The sequence below is a fragment of the Ambystoma mexicanum genome, chromosome 9 (assembly GCF_040938575.1).
Source record: "Ambystoma mexicanum isolate Mex_15411 chromosome 9, UKY_AmexF1_1, whole genome shotgun sequence".
NCBI lineage: Eukaryota > Metazoa > Chordata > Amphibia > Caudata > Ambystomatidae > Ambystoma > Ambystoma mexicanum.
The window spans coordinates 126,633,517-126,657,113 of NC_090931.1; the positions used below are offsets into that span (position 1 = coordinate 126,633,517).

The 23,597-nt window shown below is 41.9% G+C and overlaps 1 protein-coding gene across 1 annotated transcript in view; it reads right to left on the reverse strand.

Annotated features, from left to right (window-relative positions):
* LOC138487726 (carotenoid-cleaving dioxygenase, mitochondrial-like) overlaps positions 1 to 23,597 on the reverse strand; it is a 192,495-nt gene that overhangs the window by 97,068 nt on the left and 71,830 nt on the right. The window contains exon 8 of the mRNA XM_069614273.1: positions 10,878 to 11,045. Within this exon, the coding sequence (XP_069470374.1) occupies positions 10,878 to 11,045 (168 nt within the window). The remainder of the gene's footprint in view (positions 1 to 10,877; positions 11,046 to 23,597) is intronic.

Below are 23,597 nucleotides of genomic sequence, written 5' to 3' on the forward strand. Positions count from 1 at the left end.
AGCCTCTCCTACCGAAGTGAGAGCTCTCCACATACAGCAGATGGTAACAAAATTCCAGAATGACCAACGTCTACCGGCCTTCGATTTTCTCAGGTTGCTCGGCCTCATGGCATCCTGCATTTTCCTAGAACCAGAGGCCAGGTTGAGAATGAGATCCCTTCAATGGGCACTCAGAACTCAGTGGTCCCAGTTCTCAGGGAATATGTCGGATCTTCTGCAAGTCCCGAGCGCAGTTGCTCAGGATCTTCTATGGTGGGCTTGCAATGACAACATTCTCAAGGGAGAGTCTTTTTGGCAACCATGGCCGGAGATAACGGTAGTGACGGACGCCTCACTCACGGGGTGGGGAGCACACACCAACGATCTGACAATCAGCAGAGTCCAAACTACACATCAACCTATTAGAGCTGAGGGCAATCAGACTAGCTCTGAAGGCCTTTCTGCCCTCTGTACAAGGAAAGAATGTTCTGATAATGACGGACAACACAGTGGCCATGTAGTATCTCAACAAGAGAGGAGGTGTAGGGTCACTGCCACTGTGCTGAGAGGCAATGCAGCTCTGGTTCTGGGCAATACGAGAAGGAATCTCTCTGTCGGCAATTCACTTAGCCGGAGAGAAGAACACGGCGGCAGACGCTCTGAGCAGGCAGAGCACGGTCTCTCACGAGTGGGAGCTTGCTCAGGAAGTCCTTCTGGAGATCTTCGCCCTTTGGGGAACCCCTCAAGTGGATCTGTCCGCCACCGCGATCAACCGGAAGTGCGATCAGTACTGCTCAAGGGAATTTCCTCAAAGAGGAGCTCTGGGAGACGCATTCGTAGTGGAGTGGAAGTTTCCACTGCTGTACGCGTTTCCCCCAGTCCCCGTGATTCCTCAAGTAATCAGGAGGTTGAGAAAGTTCAGGAAAACCATGATCCTAATTGCCCCGGATTGGGCCAGGAGGACGTGGTACCCGGACCTTCTAGACATGTCCATCTGCCCTCCAATACGTCTTCCGCCAAGAGAGGATCTTCTCTCGCAAGAGGAAGGTCAGGTTCTCCATCCAGAGGTCAAGACACTCAACCTTCACGCATGGTTTCCGAGAGGTTGAGATACAAGGATTGGGATCTTCCGGATGACGTAATGGAAATCTTGCTTTCGGCCAGAAGACAAGCAACAAAGTCTTTGTACCGATGTTGCTGGAATAGGTTTAATAACTGGTGCAAAGACGAGGATGTGGACCCTTTTCAGTGTGGCACCCCAATGGTGCTTTCCTTTCTGCTACATCTAGCTAATCTGGGGCTCCAGATAGGAACAATAAAAGGATACCTTGCTGCGCTGTCCATTTTCAAGCGCTCCTCGGAAGAGGTTTCATATTTCAAAATACCGTTAATAATTCAATTCTTAAAGGGGCTCACTAATGTATACCCTCCAGTACCTTTTCATGTACCAGCCTGGGACTTAAATTTAGTATTAAAATTCTTGACTTGCTTACCTTTTGACCCTCTGCACTCATGTCCATTTAGGTGTTTGACTCTAAAAACTGTCCTCCTTGTGGCCCTATCATCAACCCGCAGGGTTAGCGAACTTCAGGCTCTCTCATGCAAACCACCATATACTATTTTTTATAAAGATAAGGTAGCCCTTAAAGTTAAACCTTCATTTTTGCCAAAAGTAGTCTCGGACTTCCATTTGTCACAAAAAATAGTACTTCAAACGTTTTATCCTCCTCCTCACCTTGGCAAAGAAGAGGAGAGATTACATAGATTAGATCCCAAGAGGGCTCTTAGTTTTTACATCTCTAGGATGGCTAAATTGAGACAAGATGACCAACTGTTTGTGGGTTACACTGGTCAAAAATTAGGCTTATCTGTAACAAAACAGACCATTTCCCGTTGGATCATATTAGCCACAGTTGAATGCTACAAGCTAGCGGGAAAAGAACCACCAGATGGGCATCGTGCCCATTCTACAAGGGGAATGGCTACTTCTGCGGCTCTAAAGAGGGGAGTCCCGGCAGCAGACATTTGTCCAGCTGCAACCTGGAAAACAATACATACCTTTGTTAAACATTATTGTTTGGACACTGCCTCCTCTAACAAGGGTTTATTTGCAAAGGCAGTTCTGCATCCTGTCCACGAAAACTGAAATGGTACTCCCACCTCCAAAGAAATTGATACTGCTATGGGAGCCTATCACAAGATGAGGAATACGTGGGAGGACACAATCCATTCGAAGAACAAGTTACTTACCAACTGTAACATTCTTTCGACTGGATGTTCCTCCCACGTATTCCTCATCGACCCTCCCATCCTACCCCACAGTACAGTTTACGTTTTCTTACACTTTAGTCTCACGAAGAATGTATTGGTCATGGGACACGCCTGGGTGTTCCTCCTACATATATATATATATTTCATCGAAAAAACAGAACTGAAGCAACGGGCACGGCTCGAGGTATTTATACCATCGGTGACGTCGACAGAGTACGGAGTACGTCGAGGGACAATCGACGCCACGACCTCGAGCAAAGCGCCCTCTGCCGAGAATTTGTTTTCCGAAGCAGCGAAGCTGGAGATAACGATTTATCACAAGATGAGGAATACGTGGGAGGAACATCCAGTCGAAAGAACGTTACAGTTGGTAAGTAACTTGTTCTTCTTCTCTGTGAAAGGTACAGTGAGCTAAAATGTGGTTGTAGACCCTCCCAAGTGGGCACCTTTCCATAGAAAAGGTTATTTGGCCATGTTCTTTCTCAGTGGATGGGCTCCCAGAAATCTTTCCAAAATGTTTTGGTTTCCTTTAGCATTCCTCTCACTTCTTTTATATATTTCCTAAACCCTCCTGATAATGGAGGAGAAAATAACCACATTTTGGTTTACCTTACTCCCAATCTATTATAATCAATTACAGTAGATTTCCTTTGTTTGAAACTTACATGTGTCTTCCTTAGGTCTTCCATCGATAACTTGAACTGTGACATTTCCACTATTTCAATAGCGGAAGATTGCTTTACCTCAGTGGTCTATTATGTATTATGTTCAAAGAAAAAACTTTATTTGAGAGAATGTTCAGTCTATTTCACTAGCTAAAGCCTTGGACTATACTGTACAACCCTCAAAGCCTTACAAAAACCACATGCATTAAAATTACAATGAAAACTGCAGACACTGTAAAACAATGCTGTCAAAATTGTTTAAAAAAATGGTGCTCTCATATCGCGCATTCATACTGGTGTCCAGCTTCTAAGCACGGGATGGAGTATCAAACCCATGCTGCTCAGTGTTGTCTTGCTTCTAAGGCAAGCATGTTACCTCTGCGCTATCCTCCTGGTTATGACAGCTTAACTCTGGAATGCATTGCTCATGAACCCCTCCACCACACAGGACATTACAAACTGAAACAATGACAGCAATGAAGATGATGTCACAGACAGACCTCATCTTTGGCACCAAATGTTCCAAGCTCATCTCCCAGGCCATAACAACTAGATTCCCACACCATCAAAGGTCCTGTTTTAGGAATTCGGTTTTCCCTCCCCCCACCTTGAAACTGACAACCTGTAGTTCCGAAGAACACGGGTGACACACTTATGGATAGGCCACGGATCGTACGCCAGCTGGACCATCCTGCCACCCCACTACTCCTAGAGAGCCCTGCCAACCTTATAGTGCCCAGACATTGCCTGCAAGGACTTTGAGCACCCTCGATGTTATTGCCACAGCCAGTGCTACAATTGCAAAGGCCCTCATCAACTGGTTTGATGGAGGAATATCTGTCATGAGAAGACCCAAGAGAAATCTGAAAAGCAAATGGAGCAAGAAAGTAAACATCCACAGACAAATAAGATGTACAATCCTCAACTGTGGGTAGTGTTAGGACAGGTTTTCCGAAGACCAACTAAGGGTGTAAACCCATTCAAATGAGGCAGTACAGGACTCCACTCTTAGTATAAGGATGTACCACCTGAGTTCATGGTAGTGTAGACAGAGCAGCCAGGGTTTTCTTAGGAGGGAGAGAGGGCTGTAGTGTCAGTACAAAGAAATTGTAATATACATATGGTCCAAAGAAACTCTATGCATTGTAGAAATAAATGGTTTATTTAAATAATAGTAGGCCCAGACAAATCTTGGGGAAATCATAAAAACACAACACTATGCTTGAAGGTGCATAGACCAAAGCATATAACCTAATTTGGAACACCTAAAAGTAGTTCTAGGTACGTCAAAACCAATAGTTACTTTTGTATTACTTACAGTAGTATATGGTAGTTGACCCTAGCAGTTGTACCGTGATGCTCAGCAAGAAATCACATAGTAATTCAACTGAACAACATACTTTTCTGAATAGTAAAGACACTTATTCTAGGAACACTAAAAACCTATAACTCTGATTCGGGATAACACAGTTATTCTAGGCGAGTTGGACCTTGGTGTATAATATTCAATTACAGTTGCTTTTCATTTCACACACTAAGGGAAGCAAATACTTGTTAACTTATTTTTGGATGGCACACAGCTATGCAAGGTAAATAAGAACTCTACATACTTTTGTAAGGAGCTACCAGCAACCTAAAAAGGTAAGTATGACCTAGGCAGACTTATTCTGGGCAGGCTAACAGCAGGTCAGGGGAAGCAAGACCCAACTGGGGACAATCATACAATTATACGAACAAGAATATTAAAGTGAAATCAGCAGCATTACTTTTGGGACGAGGGAACCCAATTCAAAGGTGAGTAAGTTAATCTTCCATCTACTTTCTATTAGACTTGTGAGACAGTTTCTAAGGAAAGTAAGACTTATTTAAAAGAGGCACACAGCTTATTCAAGGTAGGTAAATCCTATATATACTTTTCAGAATGGTGGAACATATCTAAGGTAAGTAATAACATTTTGTAAATATTCACTCAGAGAGTTTAAAGTTACCAACTAACTCTTTACAAGTAAGTGCACTTTTCAACATTTATTTTACTTTTCAAGGCAGACCCCTCAAAGTATCCAGCCCTTCCCAATTCTAGTACATGAGTTCTCTCAGAGGCATAAGAGGGACCCTACTGGTCTAGGAGCCAACTGTAGGCAGGGTGAGACAGGGCTCAGTTGCAGGCAAAGCCCAGAGTTCCAGAGGAAGACTGTTCAGACAAGTAAGTATTCTACTTTAGAGTTAGCTGAGGGTCGAGGGACTTCAGAGAAGACACCCTGAGAGGATTCCACCAGTGGACCTGGGTGAACTGGATGAGAGGCCTCCCAATCACAGAAAACACCCCAAAACTACACAGGAATCACAAGAGACTTAAGCTAAGTAAATGCCCTTGCCTGCTCAGTGCCTCAGCACAGAAGAAGATTTTGCAGCAGGAGGACTTCAGGATCTGTAGCCAAAAATCCAGGCACTGCATCTCTTGTCAGGAGGACGGAAGACCGTACCCTGGATGGGCTTTTTCAGCAGAGATCGATGCAGAAGGCTTCAGGCAACGGTTTCTTTGTGGCTGGACGTTTCTTTTTGGATTTGGTGCCTTTTCAGAAGCACAGAAGACAGAAGATTGCTGGTCGGATTCCTGTTGTTTGCAAGGTCCAGCACTCTGGTGAGGGGACTTTTCAGACTTAATTCACATAGTTCACCCATGTACATCAAAGAAAAAATAACAGGGTAGCCCAAAGGGGCAACCCAGCCTAAGGCCAAAAGTTACTATAGAGAGACATACAAAGGTCACCCATAAAACGAGTGAAAGACTAGGTGAGAGGGAAAAAAGATTTCCCTTCACTTAGGGACAAGGTAAAATAGTTGTCACATCCAAGCAAAAGGTTCTGGGGTTGACACAGGTCAGGATGATTTATCATTTAAATGAACATCTTACCTAACAGGTACCACATCACAATTGAAAGGGGAGAAAAATAAAAAATAATTTCTATCAGATCTATATCGCCTCAGAACAAAATAAGTCTGTAGGAGTCTACAAACCTCAGGCTGAATTAAGCAACCAACTGGAAATTAACACCAATCCACTGACCTCTGTAGGTCTGGTGGATCATTTGGACTCAAGACCTTCCAGGAAAAAATGATGAGAATTCAAAACACCCTGAAACTTCGAATGAGATCTAAGAAATGCTCTTTGCTACCAAACTATTTGCATCAAATCCCCTAATGTTGCAGTTGTCAATAATTAGGACATATTCAACTAAACTGGGAAATGTAAACCCTTCTCAGAAGAAGACCACCACTGTATACCCCATTGCAAACTGTTAGATAAGATTTTCATATCAATGACAAATCTCCCTGACCAGTGCCAAACCCAGAACCTTTTTGCCTTGACTAGTTAACTATTTTACCTTGACCCTAGGTGAAGTGGAAACGTGTTCCCCTCTCACTTAGTCTTTTGCTCTTTTTATGGGTGAGCTTTTTATGTGTCTCCATAGTGCATGGTTGAAGTTATAGTTTCCTACAACTTTTGGGTTTAGGCTGGGTTGCCCCCGTGGGCTCCCCTGTTAATTTCTCTTTCATGTACTTGGGTGAACTACAGTTCCCAAGTAGTAAAGAGGGATTTTCATCCCCCTTTACATTTTTATATATTGAGCCAGTATACCCCGTCCCACCTTAAGTGGAGTGCTGGGGCTACAATGTATCCCCTTTCTTACTACCTGGTAGCATTTTGTTACAATTGCATGTTTCCTTGAATGGCTGGTGGCAGTGTAACTACTTTTATGATGTTTTAGTCTTCATTACTCGCAGGCTATTAATTCAGCCTCGATAATGCACAGAAGGGGAACCATTTTGCTGAAATGGTGGGCTGCTTCTTTTTTCGCCATTTCTTGTGTGCTTGCTGTCCGAGGTCGTTCACTGCCATTGTAGGTGGGAACATCCTCAGTGGCTGTTTTGTCTTTGGTGGGAATTCTGTGGATTCCCCGCCCAGTCTCCAGAGTGTTTGGAATGGCAGGAAGCGAGGGAGAAGTCCAGATCTCTGCAGGCCTTTGTCCTTCACCTTGCCTGAAAGGAAAACACTCCCAGTGAGATGCTGACTGTCCTGATGGGACAGCCAGAACGCCCCTTGCTGTAAAATGCAGGGTAGAAAATGCAGAGGTTGTGCTGTAGCTCCTGATAAATACTCAGAATCTGGAAGCTGCTGACAAGTCAACCACTGAACCTGAAAACAAAGAGGAAACTGAAGAAAACAGATTTGCAGTGACAGGAGAGCCGGCTGTATAACCAGAGCCTGCTGTTACCCTTCCTTCCAAGCGACCTGGGGACTCTGAAAACAATGACCCTGACCTACAGCCCGGTGAGATCCACTGGACTCAAGAAGTCCTGCATCTTGAGCCATCCCACATCATGCTGCGACCTGGCGGGCTGCAATACCTCTATTCCTCGGGACATCAAGCCATCATACAGTGAATCACATTCCAAATCGAGCTGAAACCTAGGTGGCATCCTACTGGACCTCCAGAGATTTGATTCCAGTCCTTGAAGCCCCCTCAACGGAGTGCTGGGCAGGATTACTGATGCAAATGCAATCAGCAATATTCAGTTTTCTTCCGGCTCCTGAAAAGGGCACCAAAACTACAGAGCCACAGGTAGCCACAAAGAACCTCTTGCCTAGAGCCTTACCCATGACCCCTGCTGCAAAAACCATTCCAGTGTCCTGTCTTCTGTCTTAATGATAAAGATATTCAATTACCAGGTTTTTGGCAGCAGATCCTGACGTCTTCTTGCTGCAACTCTTCTTCCGTGCTAAGGTACTGTGTTGGCTGGGGTATTTACTTACCTTAAGCCTTTGTGATTTCTGTTACGTTCTGGGGTGTTCTTGCGATTGGTGGTCCTCTCATCCAGTTCACCCAGGCCCACTGCTGGTATCCTCCTAGGGTGTCTTCTCAGAAGTCCCTGGACTCTAACTAACTATAAGTGTACTACTTACTTGTTGAACAGACTTCCGCAGGATCTCTGACTTTTGCCTTCAACAGAACCCAATCTCATCCTGCCTACAGCTAGCACCTAGACCGCTAGGTTCCCTCTTCTGCCCCTGGGGGAACTCATGCAGTAGAATGGGGAAGGACTGGATAAGTAAAGGATTTTGTCTTGAAAAGTATAACAAGCGTTTAAAAGTACTTACTTGTGAAAGAGTCAGTTGGTAACTGTTAACTCTGAGAGTGAACAGTTACAAAAGTATTTACTTACCTTGAATGTGTGTTGTGCCATTCTGAAAAGTATATGTATACGGTTATTTTACCCAACTGTGAATTGGTTGTGCCTCTTCCCCAAAAGTAATGCTGTTGGCTTAATTTTACTATTCCTCTTAGGATTTAAATGAGAGTGCCCCTTTTAGGTCTTGCTTTCCCTGCCTTTCTGTTAGCCTGTCTAGAATAAGTCTGCCTTGGGATATACTTAGCTTTAAGTTGCTAGTCGCTCCTATAACAAGTATATGGGTTTTACTTACCTTGAGTTAGCCGTGTGCCATCCTAAAATAAGTTAAAGCGTTATTGCTTCCCTTCGTCTGTGTTCCACTGATCTGAAAAGCAACTGCAATAGTATATTACATCCTTAGGTTTTATCTGCCTAGAATAGCTGTGTGCCATTCTTAAAAAGTGTTCTGTAGGAGAAGCTGACCTTGGTCTGCCTCGTGCAATCCTAAATTAGTGTAAATAGTTCTTTCTTATCTTAGTCTGTGTTCCACAGAGCTGAAAAGCAGCTGTAATTGTATATTACACCAAAAGCTCTTACTCACATAGCATAACTGTGTGTTATCCGGAATAATAGTTGTAGGTTTCCACTGTTCCTTGAATCTGTGTTTCACTATTCAGAAAAGTATACTGGTAACAGGTTTGGTTGATTATGTGATTTATTTGCTGGGTTTCACTGCATAACTGACAGGGACCACTATCCCGACTAACTGTAATGTAATCTAAAATTAACTTATGGTTTTACTCCCCATGAATAGGTGTGGCCTATACTAAATGTGTATACGGTCTGACTTCCCTAGAATTACTGTTAGGTATTCTAAGCAAGTTTTATGCTTTGGTCTGTGTACCTTGAAGCATTGTGCTGTGTTTTGACAACCCGTTTATGACTCTCTGATCCGTACTTACTTCAAGGCGTAAGTGTTTCTATTGAATCCTTGGTATACAACAGGTTCTTTGTCCCTTCCTGGCTGCTCTGCCTACGCTACCATATACAGCCTTATACTAAGAGCGGTGTCTTGTGCTGTCTCAATTGAATTGTTTTACTAAGCCCTTAGTTGGACTTCAGAATAACTGTCCCGACACAAACTCTATCAATAATAGTTATTTCGTAATGCGTCATTAGTAAGTGGAAAAGACTCTAATGCTCTCAAAACAGCCACAATAGCCCTGCTCCTCAAAAACCCATAATCTGATCCCACTACGGCCACCAACTATCGCCCAGCATTTTACTGTTCATGTCATTTTTACTAAGTCTATTCTTTTTATTTTTTTAAAGAAATGAACTCAACCACATTGTTGCCAAGACTGGCGGCTCATGCTTATGTATATGTATTGAGCAGGTGCAGTTCCTCAACTTGTGGGGTTCCCTTGGGTCCGGTACCCTCTTACCTCCACACCACACCGGTTTTGTCTTATTGCCTATGATAGGTCTCCGTATTTTAATGTTATTGGTAGACTCTGCTGGTGAGATGAATTTGGTTGCTCACTTCTTTAACATCATTGTGACTTTCTTTAATAGACTATGTGATTGCAGCACCCAGTTACTTCTTAAAATCTTGCGCAGAATCAGTTAGTGTTTCTGCGTGATTTATATTTCAAGTATGCATGAGCTTTACAAGAGTTACATGTATATGAAGAAAGCCTGGACTTTGTAATACATTTTTTTTCACCTATGCCAGAAATTAAGAAAAAAGCGTCCTCTTAATCCTGCGATTTGCCCCTCTTTTTATAGGACCCCTCTAAGGAAAAGTGAACTAACAGCCTAACCTCCCTCCCTGATGATTCGACCCGATGGAAAACTATGCTCAATTTGGGGTTTGTATACATATCGTTGTTTTAATGTATAAACTCAGGGGTTCATGTGTTTTGCCTGATGTCAAGAAAACTTAGAATTTTTTTACTGCCTTATTTTAATGAGTTACTGCATGAAGTTAGATGGTGTGTTGGGGTCAAGCAATATAGAAAGTAGAAGGGTTGGTGGCATGAAGAGGCTGCAGGCAGGTCTACCCGCACCCCATTGTGTGGCAAAAATAATGAAAAAAATATAAATAGCTTCAAACGGAATAAAAATGGATTCAGAAATTTAGAATTAGACCAAAACACATAAATACAAACTAAGTTGTTAACACCACTGATCTTTCACTGCCCAAGCTTTGTAAACCCCACTTTAAGCGGTTTGTACTACTTCTATCCAGGAATTTGCCTCGTTGCAATGTGATTAGCTGATAAATGAGTCATCTCTACAACTATGTACCCTCAACACTGTGTTTCCAGATGGTTTTACTGAACTTTAGCACATTACAAAACTTTCAAATAAAAAAATAAAATCCTCCAATGAAAAATGCGAAATATCATTTTTTTAAGTATGAGAGTGGCTGAACAAGAAATATTGATCAATCACTTTTCAGTGTTCAAAGATCTACGCGTTGCACAGAATGTGTATTGTGACTTAGAATGAGGGGAAAGTAAGGCAAAGGGAGGAAAGGGTAATGGAAGTCAAAAGTAAGGGAATGGAGGAGAACAAGAAGGGATAGGAATGAACATGGAAGAGAAAGAGCAGGATGGAGATGGGTGTCGGGATGGGCCATAGGGGAGAATGAAAAACTGGGCTCGACAGAAGGGCAGATATAGGTTTGGAAATATCGACGACTACATTTTCAATAGTTTTCAAATCCATTCCAGAACATCCAGGTTTAAAGGCTTAGCTAAACAATTGAAATAAGATATGTTCTACCTTTTGCAAGTCGTTGCCCTCCTTGCGCATGTTCTGCAGATCTAAAGCCTTGAACGCTCCACCGTCATCTTGGCAACAGAGGTCAATCACGATGGCACCCTGGTCTTCGAAAGCATTTATTTGATGGAATGAGACAAATGGTTTGCTCTGATACTTCACTGGGTGCAGCTGCATGGTTGTACACAAAATCCCATTGTTACATTCTGTTTTGTCAACCGTAAGCAAAGACTGCATACACTCTTCAGTTTTCAAACTTAAATAATTTAAAGAGACTAATCATGAGTTGTACTGTTTGTTGGTTGAATAATTAATTGCGAAATCAATACACCATGTGATTATGATAATTATAACTGCGATTGTTAATGTTGAAAACAATACATTACATACAATGTTAAAACATTATTAATAATACAAACAATAAATGCACATAATCAAACATAAGAACAAAGGGTTACTGGGCTCTATAACGAATCACTGGGGGCATCCAATATGATAATGCAAAGGACAGAAGCATCTGTGTCATGGATATAGACTTGGCAAGCAGGAAGGGTAAGCAGGCCAATGACCGGACAAACTAACTTTCTTGAATTGGGTGGGGAAAACATACATACTACAAAATAAAAAAGTTGTGCACTTCTTTTCCAGACTCCAGAAGCAGTGGGGGGTCCTCCAATATGATGAAATTATGCACTGTCATTTGGGCTTCAGACAGTTCAGAATGTGACTGATGCATAATCACACTCTGTGTTCTAATTTCCAGTCTGTTCCGTTATCTTTTCTTTGAGGTTGGCATTTGTCAATTGGAAGCATATTGCATGCATTGCTGTCACCAACCCTTCTCTGGGTTTTGGTTTTCTCCGCATAACAACCTTTGATCAGTCTGGCGCGGTTTCCTGAAGTATTCAATGCAGGAAAACAGTGCACCCCCAAAGCATTTGCCTTCAACGGTACCTCATTTTCGGGATCACCGTCAGGGCTTCTTTGACTCTATTCCACACAGTACTCGAGATGAGAATGTGTTTGTGCACTGCAAATATTTTGGGAACCTTGGGATAGTTTCCTCTTGCTGAGATTGGGTCCCTCTTGAGGTAAGGGAGCCGCTCAGCTTTCCGTACAATGTCAGTTCCGTACAATGTGCCTCATTATGAGTTTGGCTGTAATCTGGTTTTAAATCTGCCAAATTACTGCCAAACTCTCTTACCGTTACCGCCTCTTGGTCCTGTGGTTTTGCCTAGGATTAAAAGTGGTGTTAATTCCCCATTTTCTGCAGTCCATGGGACTCTTTAGGGATTTTTGGTGGATTTACTGTTGGTGGAATTACTCTGCAGTAAATCTAACGATTTCTGGCAGTAAAGTGCTAGATTCACCTCTAGCTACTTGCTGGCAGTAAATCTTCCACTTCACCTCCAAATGTATAATTCGGCAGTGTGGGAAGAAAGCAGTAATTTTGTTACTTGCAAAAAATCGTCAGTAACAAAATGACCACCACTGTGTTCCCGTACCACCAAACTTGTAGTGAGGCCCGAACGTTTGTGTATTGCTGTTTGAAGATATCTCAAAGGGAGGGTGGCGAGGAAGTAGCTGTGCCCTGCGCTTCTATACTACGAACAGTGTTGGCAAAGAAGTTTGGTGCGCTACATGCGTCCCGCAAGGAGTGGACAGGGGCAAAGTTGTTTTGTGAATAATTAGGCATTCTAATGCATGAGTTGGGAATGCCAAGTTTATAAAGATAGTTGGGTCGTTAGCACAAGTCAGTGAACAGTGGTCACTACCAGAAATAAAACATACCTCTTGCCAGTCAGTTCTGCGACAAGGCGAGATGAAAGATTGTAGCAGATCGTGAGACTTGTAGTTCTCCCCATTTGTGGTGCAGGAACCCCATCAGTCTCATCTTTCACTTCTATTGGAAACAGCATCCCTAAACCCAAGACCCACCTTCACTCACCCAATTCCTGTGCATCCAGCAAAACCATCACGATTTTGGACACTGCTGCGAGAGGTGTGTTCTATTTCTATGTCTCCGCCATTAGGGACAGACCTTTAAATACATATACATGTTATTTTCTCACTTATTCCTTTCTGCAGCACTGCTTAAGGCGTGTCAGAGCACTGCAACTCAGTCCATTGACCTGTACTAACGTAGCCATTTCTGTAAACGAGGCACGCCCTACACATGCATTATAATGCATTGGTTTAATTAATTACGTTTTTTGATAAGGGGGGGGATACGAACACACATTTAAGGACAAACACATGACATGACGAATACAGGACATGCACATGAGGGGAGTTGAGTACAAGGAAGGGGGGGTGCATGATGAAACCTAGCTATGTGATTTGTTAGACCATGTAGAATATCGCAAGCAGTGGAGTAACTTTACTGAAAATGTTGGGGGTGGGGGAACATGACAACTGAAGGAAAGGGGCAGGGTGGAGGAAGGGTGGATGGTGACTCTGGGGGATAATGCTCAACTACGACACCACAAGAGTCCTGTGCTGACTCTGTGATAACTTGCATAAGACTGGTGCTGTATCTTTAAAATTAAATTTTAAACACAAGAATTCACTTCATTGACAACAGTAAAAAATGCCAGTTTGGCCAATTAATAAAACATACCATGCTTGCTTTAACAAGATGCCCAGAATAAAGTCATGTCACAGAAAGAAAGGGCTTGAGTGGCAGACCCAAAATCCCAGGCTGAGTCTAGCCATGAACTATTTCTTATTTGCCTTCTCAATGCCCATAAACAAGTGCTGCACCTGCCAAGCACCTCTCGCGCACACATATACATACATACATGCACACACTAAAAATTGATACCCATTCACCATGGACGGCATCAGGGTCTTTCAAACTTTTCAAATAAAAGAGGCCTCAAGCCTCATCGGTGACCCCTAGCACCTGGCCCCATGTTGCCAGTCAGCACTCGGCGGTCTTGCAACACAGCTTTATATTAATTTCTCTCAATTTTAGTTCTGGGGCTTAAAATGTGCACTTTACAGCGCTTGCATTACAAATTGCATTTTCTCTTCCCACTGGATACAATGAGGTGTTATGACCTCTTTGCCTTCTAACACTGGTTCCTCCATTCAGTCACATGCTGTCAAAGAAGGGTTTAGAGCTCTTCGGTGGGCATTTAGCTGCCTGGCCACATCGAGACAATTGGCGGCTATTAACCTTATATTTGTCACCATTGTAATGTATGCACCCCACGGGTGCCTCAGACTGCTTTTGCTCTAATCAGGGGCCCGAACCATCATGTTGAAAATGGGCCCCCACATATCTTCATTCCTGTATGCCACCCAGCTAGTGACACACCATAACATTCACAAACCTCATACCACCCAGAACAAACCATGCATCATTTATCATTCATTCAGACACAAAAGTCAACACACATATGCTTGTACCTACTTACACACACACATGCACCCAGCACCTCCATTGCAATGCAGTGTGTACTCACAACATTCATATGTACATTACATACACAATAACACATACAAACAGTGGTGCAACAGCCATTGAGCAGACCATGCTTTATCACCTCTGGCCCTGACACCCGAAATGTTGGGCTACGTTGACTTGACCTGGCTGAACTATAATGCCATAGCAGGACAGGATCCAACAAACAGTGCTTGGGGGGAGGGGTGCACTTTTAACAAAGGCCAAGCAATTAGTAATAATTTAGCGCATTTCATTGTTGGTACCTGAATTTGTATGCATGCATTTTTAGGCAATTGAAATCATGATGAGTGACTTGGTACTTGCATGTCAGGGGAGTGAGCAGGACATGGGAGACAGAAGGCAGCTCATTCTCAAAGTTCTTAAGTAAGTGTGTATTTCTGACACAGAGTTAACAGCTTTTAACATTTAAGCGGACTATAATAGTCTCAGATACACCCACAAAGTTTGCCCCTCCCCCTGGTGACTTCCGCCGTCTCAAAAAGTTAGCCCCTCACTATAAGGCTAGCCTGCCGTCAGGGCCAGCCCTAGCATTTGGGGGGCCCTCGGCAGCAAAAGATGTGTGGTTCCCCTCTTAGAAAATGATGATTAGTCATTAATATCCGTAGGGATCAGGTAAACTGACGTTCAATATCTGAATTTTAACTGTTAATATTATGGTTGTAGCAATATCAGGAGCGAGGCTTATTTTGGAGTAGCCGACCAAGTGAGCTGAATCATATGTAGAGATGGGGACCTCAAAAGAAAATACTGTGACGAGGAAGAGCAGGGCAAAGAGTAATGAAGATCACTGTTAAGTCATCCAAACATACCTAAGGTGACTACACGTTCCAAGGATGTAAGGGCTGGGATTGATCCTGGGCCAGACAAGGCAAAGTGCTTTTGCTGCAGGATAGTGCAATCGTAACAAATCCTATTTACCCGAAAGGTACTTAGGCAGTCGGAGTAAGCAATTACGCAGGTCTTCAAATGTCATCAATAGGGCTCAAGTCCAGAAGAAAAGCGCGGGGGTTCATTAACATACACAGGGGGATTGAACGGATCCTTCAGTGAAATACGCACATTTAATTCAAATGGCCTTTCCTAATGGAAGAAAATTTGAAATAGAAATGAACATTGTCTTTTACAAAATGAATCATCAATACCCAGAGAAGAAAATAGCTAGAGGAGATTTTCCTAAAACACAGCTGGCAAAGTGTAAAAGGTGTGCACCTTTCAACCCAAAAATCTACAATGAAATATTCTATGGAACGCAAAATACCAATACAAGATGTGTGCTTTGGGACACTTTTATGTGGTTTTGTGGGTTCAAATCCTGGTGGGTGAAAACTTGAGCAAACAAGCTTTTTTGCATGCTGGCCTTAAAAACACCCAAGGGGGATGTAGTTGGCACTGTGAAAAAAGTGAGTGCACGCAGTTAACCCACATGTAATCTCAACTTGTACCCTGAATATCAACACAGGACCAGGGAGAACATCTTCAGTCCAGCAACCTCTCTTCCCACATCCATGGACCTGGTAAATCATCACAACAGATGTGCCCTCTGATCCCTTCCCCCTTCTCACCATGACGTTTGCCTTTCAGCAATAATCTGTTTTATGAATCAGACCTGAAAAGTACACACATCGTAATTAAAGTACTCCAGCAATATAAGAATCCTTATTGAAATATGTCAAACAAGAAGAGTACACATTATTTTTACCCCATCTTGAAGACTACAAATACCAGAATGCAATTCCACAACATTATAAAGAGTGGCTTGTAGGCTGTCTTTCAAGATTTAATCATAATAAAAGATAATGTGAAATGGTAACCTTTTGCATCTTTTGCCAAAGGCATTCTCCCCAAAAAGTAAAAAATGTATTTAACACACTAAATGCAAACATATGAATACTATCGACAAATACTATGAATTCCCCCCAGTCCAGCACCCTGGCAGTGGCTGCTGACTTTGAGTCAGGCCACCTGCCAGTGAGAGGAACTGAGCCACGAAGGTTATCCCTGCCAACCGCTTTATGCAATGGACAACCAGGTTTGCAGTCCAAATACATAATTGAGGCAGCCGCTGCAATGTGGTCCCACGGCCCTGCCCCCAACAAAAGATGGGGGGACAATTTGACATGCCACAAAAGTTGGGTGGACTTGAAAGGTTTCCATTTAAGTTCATGTTTACAATGTTTGGATTTGGTAGAGGCATTCCAATTCTCTAGTCTATGAGTACTACATATGACATTCCACTATAGTTTATAGTGGAGTTTATCTAGATTTTTCCAATTAGAAGTGATTGTCTTGATGGCTAACATGATAAATAAATCAAACAAGAATTTTGTATATTTACATGTAATATGTTGAATGATAGTGCTTCCAGCAAAGAGTACTCGTGGGCAGGAGTCAATTGAGACATTGAAAATGTTCTTAATAGTTTTCCAAATATCAATCCCGAAGGATAAAACAAATTTACAATCGAGAATTATGTGCTTGAAGGATCTTGGGGATTGAAGACAACTCCAGCATTTGTCATGTGATAAAAGACCACATTTAAAAAGATGTAGAGGTATAATAAAAATTCTATGATGAAAGAAAAACATTGTATTACATTTGCATCAGGTGTCACTTTAGACATGTGGTTCCAGACATTGGGCCATTCTAGTTTATTATCCATTAGTGTACAATCTTGTTTCCATGCTGAGATGCAGTTTCATAATATACTAGATGAAGACATTTTTCGAAGGGTTTTGTAATACATGGCAGCTGACATCATTGATTTGTAGAGTGATTGTAACCTTTCAGCATTAGGAGAAGGGATTTTGACAAGAGAGTCATAGTTTTCGACTTTGGTATTAATAATAGACAGACATTGCTGTAGAAATGAGAGGGGAACATTACATTTATCTAAAAGCACATTGAAGTCAATTGGGGTACCAAAAACAAACAACTGATCTAGATACTTAATGCACAGAGAGAGCCATGGTCTCCAGAAAAGAGACTTCTTTTTAATTCTGAAAGGGTTAAACTATACATGTGAAGAAATGTATGTAGAGTTCGGTATTTGAGAGAAATAAATACACTTTTAAATAACGTGCAGATAAGATGGTAGTCATACACTTAATGAATTTTGTTTTAGCTTTAATGCGAAAGCAGTCAGCCAGACTTATGGGGGATACCATCTCTCTCTCTAAACACAACCACTGAGGTACATCATCAGAATATTCATGAATGAACCACACTTGAACCTGCTTTAAAACAAATGCTATATGAGTTTTCTTGAAATCGGGAAACCCAATCCTCCTCCTCCTCCTCCACCCCCGGCTTCCGGTGATAATTTGAGTTTATTAAGCGACAACCTATGTCTCCCCCTCCCCCCACAGGAATTTGGCTAGACTAGAGTCAATAGATTTTAAAAAAAGGGGCGGGAAGAGGGACAGGTAGCATACATAATATAGGATTATGGGTGCAATCATCATCTTGATGGATTTCAGTCTACCCCACCATGACAGATAAAAAGGGGACCATGAGCTAGTCATTTCCTCAATTCTTGATAGGAGAAAGGTAGTATTGAGTTTGAAGATGTCCCCGATAGAAGAGGAGCTATGGATACCTAAGTATTTAAAACCATCAGGACACCATTTCATACCAGTGGTTAGTATATGATATTTGGTGCAATGGACATTAAGAGTGAAGGATTTCGTACTTGTCAGTATTTAGTTTATACCCTGAGACAGCTGGTAACTGTGATATCATATCTAAGATATGTGGCAGGGAAGAAATAGGATCTTTATGTAGTAATAAGATGTCATCAGCATACGCCGCTAGTTTAATTTGTATATTACCACAAGTTATGCCTTTAATATTTGTGTTTAATCTTATTGTTTCCAAAAAGGGTTCTAGGGCTAAAATAAATAGGGGTGGAGAAAGAGGGCATCCCTGGCAAATACCTCTGAATAGGGGAAAATATCGGGATATATGTCCATTAATAAAAATCGAGGTCACTGGATTGGAATAAAGCACTCCAACCCTTGCCAAAATAAGGGGTTTCAAAATACGAAACCTCTGGGTATTTAAGCGCGTTATAAATACGCAACTACGACAAAATAAAAACAATTATGCAACTAAAAAAACTTTTAAAAAACACAATTCCTGTAACAGCGCCCCGATGCCTGCGGGCTGTGTTAACGCTTTAAAAATATAAATAAATAAAGAGTCCTTCGAGTTACGAATATGATCAATGGAGTTTAGAATCAATCTTGTTTAACTAGATTGGGTAATACCGGTAAAAGTCTATTAGCTAGGATCTTTGCAAAGATTTTCCAATCCGCATTGACAAGGGAAATGGTTCTGTAGCTTTGAGGGAGCTCGGGATCTTTAACAGGCTTGGTGAATACGATCAGCATAGCTTCTAAGAAGGATCCTTTAGCTTCACTACCGTGAATGAATTGGGAAAATAATTCATTGTGTTTAGGTACTAAAATATCTTTAAAATGTGCATAGAAATCACTAGAATATCCATCTGGCCAAGGGCCTTTACCTTTTTTAAGGTTTGATGACTTTGTGAATTTCACTGATGAAAATAGGAGCATTAAGCGATTGAAGATCAACTGATGGGTACGCAGAATGAGGGGTGTCTTTAAGAAATGTTTGTAATAGCTTGTTATTAGAAGATATTTCAGAAGTATATAATTTCTCTAAATTTTCTTCTAAAATTCAGAGAAGACTCCAGCAATTTCCTTATCTGTAAACTTTCTATCACCAGTGCCATCTTTAATAACTGCAATTCTATTTTTTCCCTTTTTAAGCTTTATATAAGATGCTAATGACTTGCTCGATCGATTAGATAGCTGATGCATGTTTGCTTTATATTTTAGGAGATTCTCACATGAGTATTAGGTAACTAGTTTGTTATACTGTTCAGGATTGTTTTAGAATGAGTACGTGAAAACAGAGATTCAAGAGCTTTAAGCTCTTTTAGTATGTTTTCTGACTCTAATTTAAGCATTTATTTTATTGACTACATAGGAAATAATATGCCCTCACAGGCCTGCCTTTTAACAATCCCAATTATTAGAAACTGAGGTATCTTTAATTAGATTTTCTGAAAAGTAATGATTATGTTTTTGAGATATAAAGGAGGTAAATGCTTCATCATTAAGCAAGGCTGAGTTAATCTCCATCTATTGGGGGTCTGAGACTTTAGCAGGGAGGATAGTTGTAGATGGACAGGGGTATGATCCAATAATGCTATACAATCAATTTTGGCATCAACATTAGAACTTACAAGAGGTTTGGAGAGAAATATATAATCTACTCTAGATAGAGTTTTGTGAGGACTGGAGAAAAAAGTGAATTTCGAGTCAGAAGGATGGGTAATGCGCCAGGTATCTATGAGGCCTAATTCAGAAATACATCTAGTAAATTGCATATGGGATTTCGTGGGTTTATAACGCACATTGGATTTTCTATCTATGTATGGTTCTATAATCTCATTGCAATCTCCACACACAATCAAATTACCCTGATAAGAGAGAAAGATATGATTTTTAAGTTGTACCCAAAAAGAAGGATCTGACGATGTGGGTCTGTACATGAAGAACAGTAAACTCAGTGGAGTCAATCAAAAGTTTAACCATTACCCAACTACTAACATTGTCAGATTCATTAAGATAATAACACCATTCTTCTTTCCATTGGCTGCACTAGAGATGACCTGGCCAACCCAGTGGCGCTTGAGCTTTGCCACCTCTGCATTGGAAAGATGAGACTCTTGAATACATGCAATGGAAGGCTTGGTTCTGTTGAGGTGAGAGATAATTTTCTGCCTTTTAACACGGTTATGTAACCCTTTTACATTCCACATTGTTACATTGAATTTAAAGGATTATAGTGATACGTTTAGATTGGAAACAAACCTAGAGGTAAGTATAATAAGAGAAGTATACAAGATATTTCAAAATGTGAGCAAAACCATAAGTTATATATAAACTTCAAAAAGGCGATAATTTCCATGTATGCACTCAGCAAAGACATGCAAGGGGCGAAACACAGAGGAAATGGGGAGACTAACAAAAATAGCATAGGAAACAACAAACTAGAAATGAAAGATACTTTAGTGGAGATAGTGGCTAACAGGAAATGGCCACTCCAATCCATGCTAAGTGAAAAAAGATATATAATTAGGGGGAGGAAGAGCCTTCAAAGGAGATGGCTGACTCCACACCCCACTCCGTAAAAAGTAAAAGAATACAGAACACATGGCAAAGATAATTAGTAGACAATGATGCCTTAAAAATGTTCTTCAGGTAGGTGCTTTCGACGTACATCTTTCCTCTGATTTTGAATGAAATGTCTTTGGGCAATAGGATCTTGAAAGGAAGATGTGTGGCCATTAAGGGTCACTTTGAGGATAGCCGGTTGTATAATACCGTATCTTGCATTGAGCTGCTTAAGAACAGCTCTAAGAGCAAGGAGCTCCCTCCTTCTGGCCGCAGTGGCGTTAGATACATCCTGATAAAAAGTTTCTTGCGATTCCAAGTTAAGTGTTCTTTCAATTTGGCCTTCTCCAAAATCAAACGCACATGGGTGTAGTCTAATAGGGCAAAAATCATTGTCCTTGAAGAGTTGTCACTGGCGCTGTTAGAGGGTTGCACAGAGATATAGGGTGCAATACGGAGCGCTCTTTGAATATTCAGTTTGGTTGATGGTGGAAGTTCCAGAAGTTTCATTAGAAGAGTATTAGTGAACGAAATTGGGTCCTCTCCTTCAACTCCTTCTAATAATCCAATAATTTGCAAGTTGTTTCTCCCGTTGCGATTTTCAAAATTCTCAGTATGCTTTTGTAGTGATTTAACAGTGTTTTCAAGCTCTTGAACTCTTCCTGTGATATCTTCGGCGTTACTAACCCTTTGCTCAACTTCGGAGATTCTTGCCTCAAACGCAGACCATTTGTCATCCATTTGTTGTAGCTTATCATTAGTTGCTTCCATAAAAGGCTTCAGAGCCTTTACTTCCATAAGTATGGCCTTCATTGTAGCATCCGGTGTGTCTTCTGTAGGTGTTGGTGATTCGCTTTTCGGCCTCTTATTTGAGGTAGAGATGGGAATTTCTTTGACTTGAGGTTTTTTAGAAGCCATACCGATGAAAGTTTATATATTGTTACACTGCAAACTTGAGTGAGACACTTACTTGCAGCACACCTTGATAAAGCCTTGATACAAGATTGCATTAAGTAATCACATGGCTTCAGCATGGGCTTGGTAGGTGTAGTAATGTAGTTTGAGTCATAGAATCTTGAAGAAAGGCTCCAAATATTATGTTAGAAATTCTAGTGATGGCAACTCAAGTTTAACAGGATCTTCCTATGAGAGGTGAGTGGAAGGAGGGGGAATTTTGAACCACCCCTCCCCTATTCCTACGCTTCCTGCGTAGGCCTAGTCACGGCTGCTTTGGGTTCACTGCCACGGCCCCGGAGCACTCATGCGGGAATACCCTTAGGAACTGTGACCCCCCACCTTGTGACACCCCATATAACGGTGCAACACCAGAGTGAATAAAGTGAGGAAGACATGTCCCAAGTACCACAGCATTTGTGGATCACAGGCCCACATGATGTAGGGTTACTGCATGAAGTGACACCAGTAAAGATCAAGCTCAAACCCGGGGCCATCTTAGCCTGCGTAAAACAATATCCCCTATCTAGAGAAGCTGAGCAGGGAATAAAAGACACAATTGGTGCACTAATGGCACAGAGAATAATAGTGCCATCTAACTCACCCTGCAACACTTGCATTTACCCGATCAAGAAAGCGAAGGGAGGGGTGTGGAGGATGGTCCAGGGCCTTTGCCCCCTCAATGACGTGGTACAGAAGGAGTTTCCTCTTGTCCCAAATCCTGCCTCAATTCTATGCAGAGGCCCCTGCTTTCACTGTAGTGGACCTAAAGAATACCTTCTTCTCAATCCCACTCGATCAGGGTTCCTGGTACCTGACAGCATTTGCGATAGAGGGGAAAAGGTATGAACATTGCAGACTGGCCCATGGGTACTGCGAAAGTCCCAGTATTTTCAATAGATTATTGCACGAGGACCTTGGTAACATACACATAACGAGCCCAATAATCCAGTACGTGGACGATTTGTTAGTCTTCGGGAAAACGGAAAAAAGAGTGCAGAGAGGATTCCATTACCCTGTTAACACACCTAGCACAGAAAGGGTACAAGGTAGACAGGCAAAAATTACAATACTGCTTCACCGGAGTGTTATACTTAGGTCAGCTGATATCTACAGATGGTAAGAGAATAATACCTGACAGGGCAGCAGCAATAAAAGCAGTAAAAGAGCCCAACACAGTAAAAGAGATGCAGAAGTTTCTCGGCATGTGTAACTACTGCCAAGCTTGGATACTGGATTATGCAGCATACACAAAACCCTTGTTACAGGCACTCAAGGAAGCACAGCGAGAAAACGCAAGCTTACAATGGACACAGGAAATGGATACAGCTTTTGACACACTTAAAGAATTGATATCTACTGCTCCAGTTCTCGCGACTCCTAATTTTGGCCGGGAATTTTATTTATTCTCACATTGTAATGGCACGCTTAGGACAGCTGTATTGACACAAAAAACTTCCCTGGGTCACAAACCCCTGGCATTCTACAGTGGGACACTAAATGCATTAATGCAAGGACACTTTTCTTGGACAGGCTCTTGCAGCCGCCACGTTCGCAATAGAAAAAAGTTCTACAATCGTGATGGGATGCTCTGTCACGTTGTATGTGGAACACTCTGTTTGCCATCCTTGAGAGATCAAAAAGCACATTGACTACTCAAAGGGCCACAGCATATGACTTGATTATTTCGAGTGCGAACATTCATATCGTATGGTACAAAAGTGTAAACTCAGCTACATTTATCACAGAAGCATGCACAGTAGAAGACCTGCAGCAGCACAATTGCGCTACATACACAGGAGATGATGACACACCCAAAGCACATGAATATGCACTGTCAGAAGGAGAAATATACTTCGTACATGGGTCTGCCTCGATAGATTGTGAAACGGGAGAAATACATGGAAGCTGCAGTAGTTCGGATAGAGGACGGGGAATTTGAAGTGATTGTGCAGAAAAGATTACCACCGCACTCTCAGCTCAAGCAGCAGAACTGGTAGCCCTCATAGAAGCATTACATACGGCAAAGGGGTGCATAGTCACGATCTATACAGACTCTGCTTATATGGCAACAACAGTACATGGAGGGTTAGC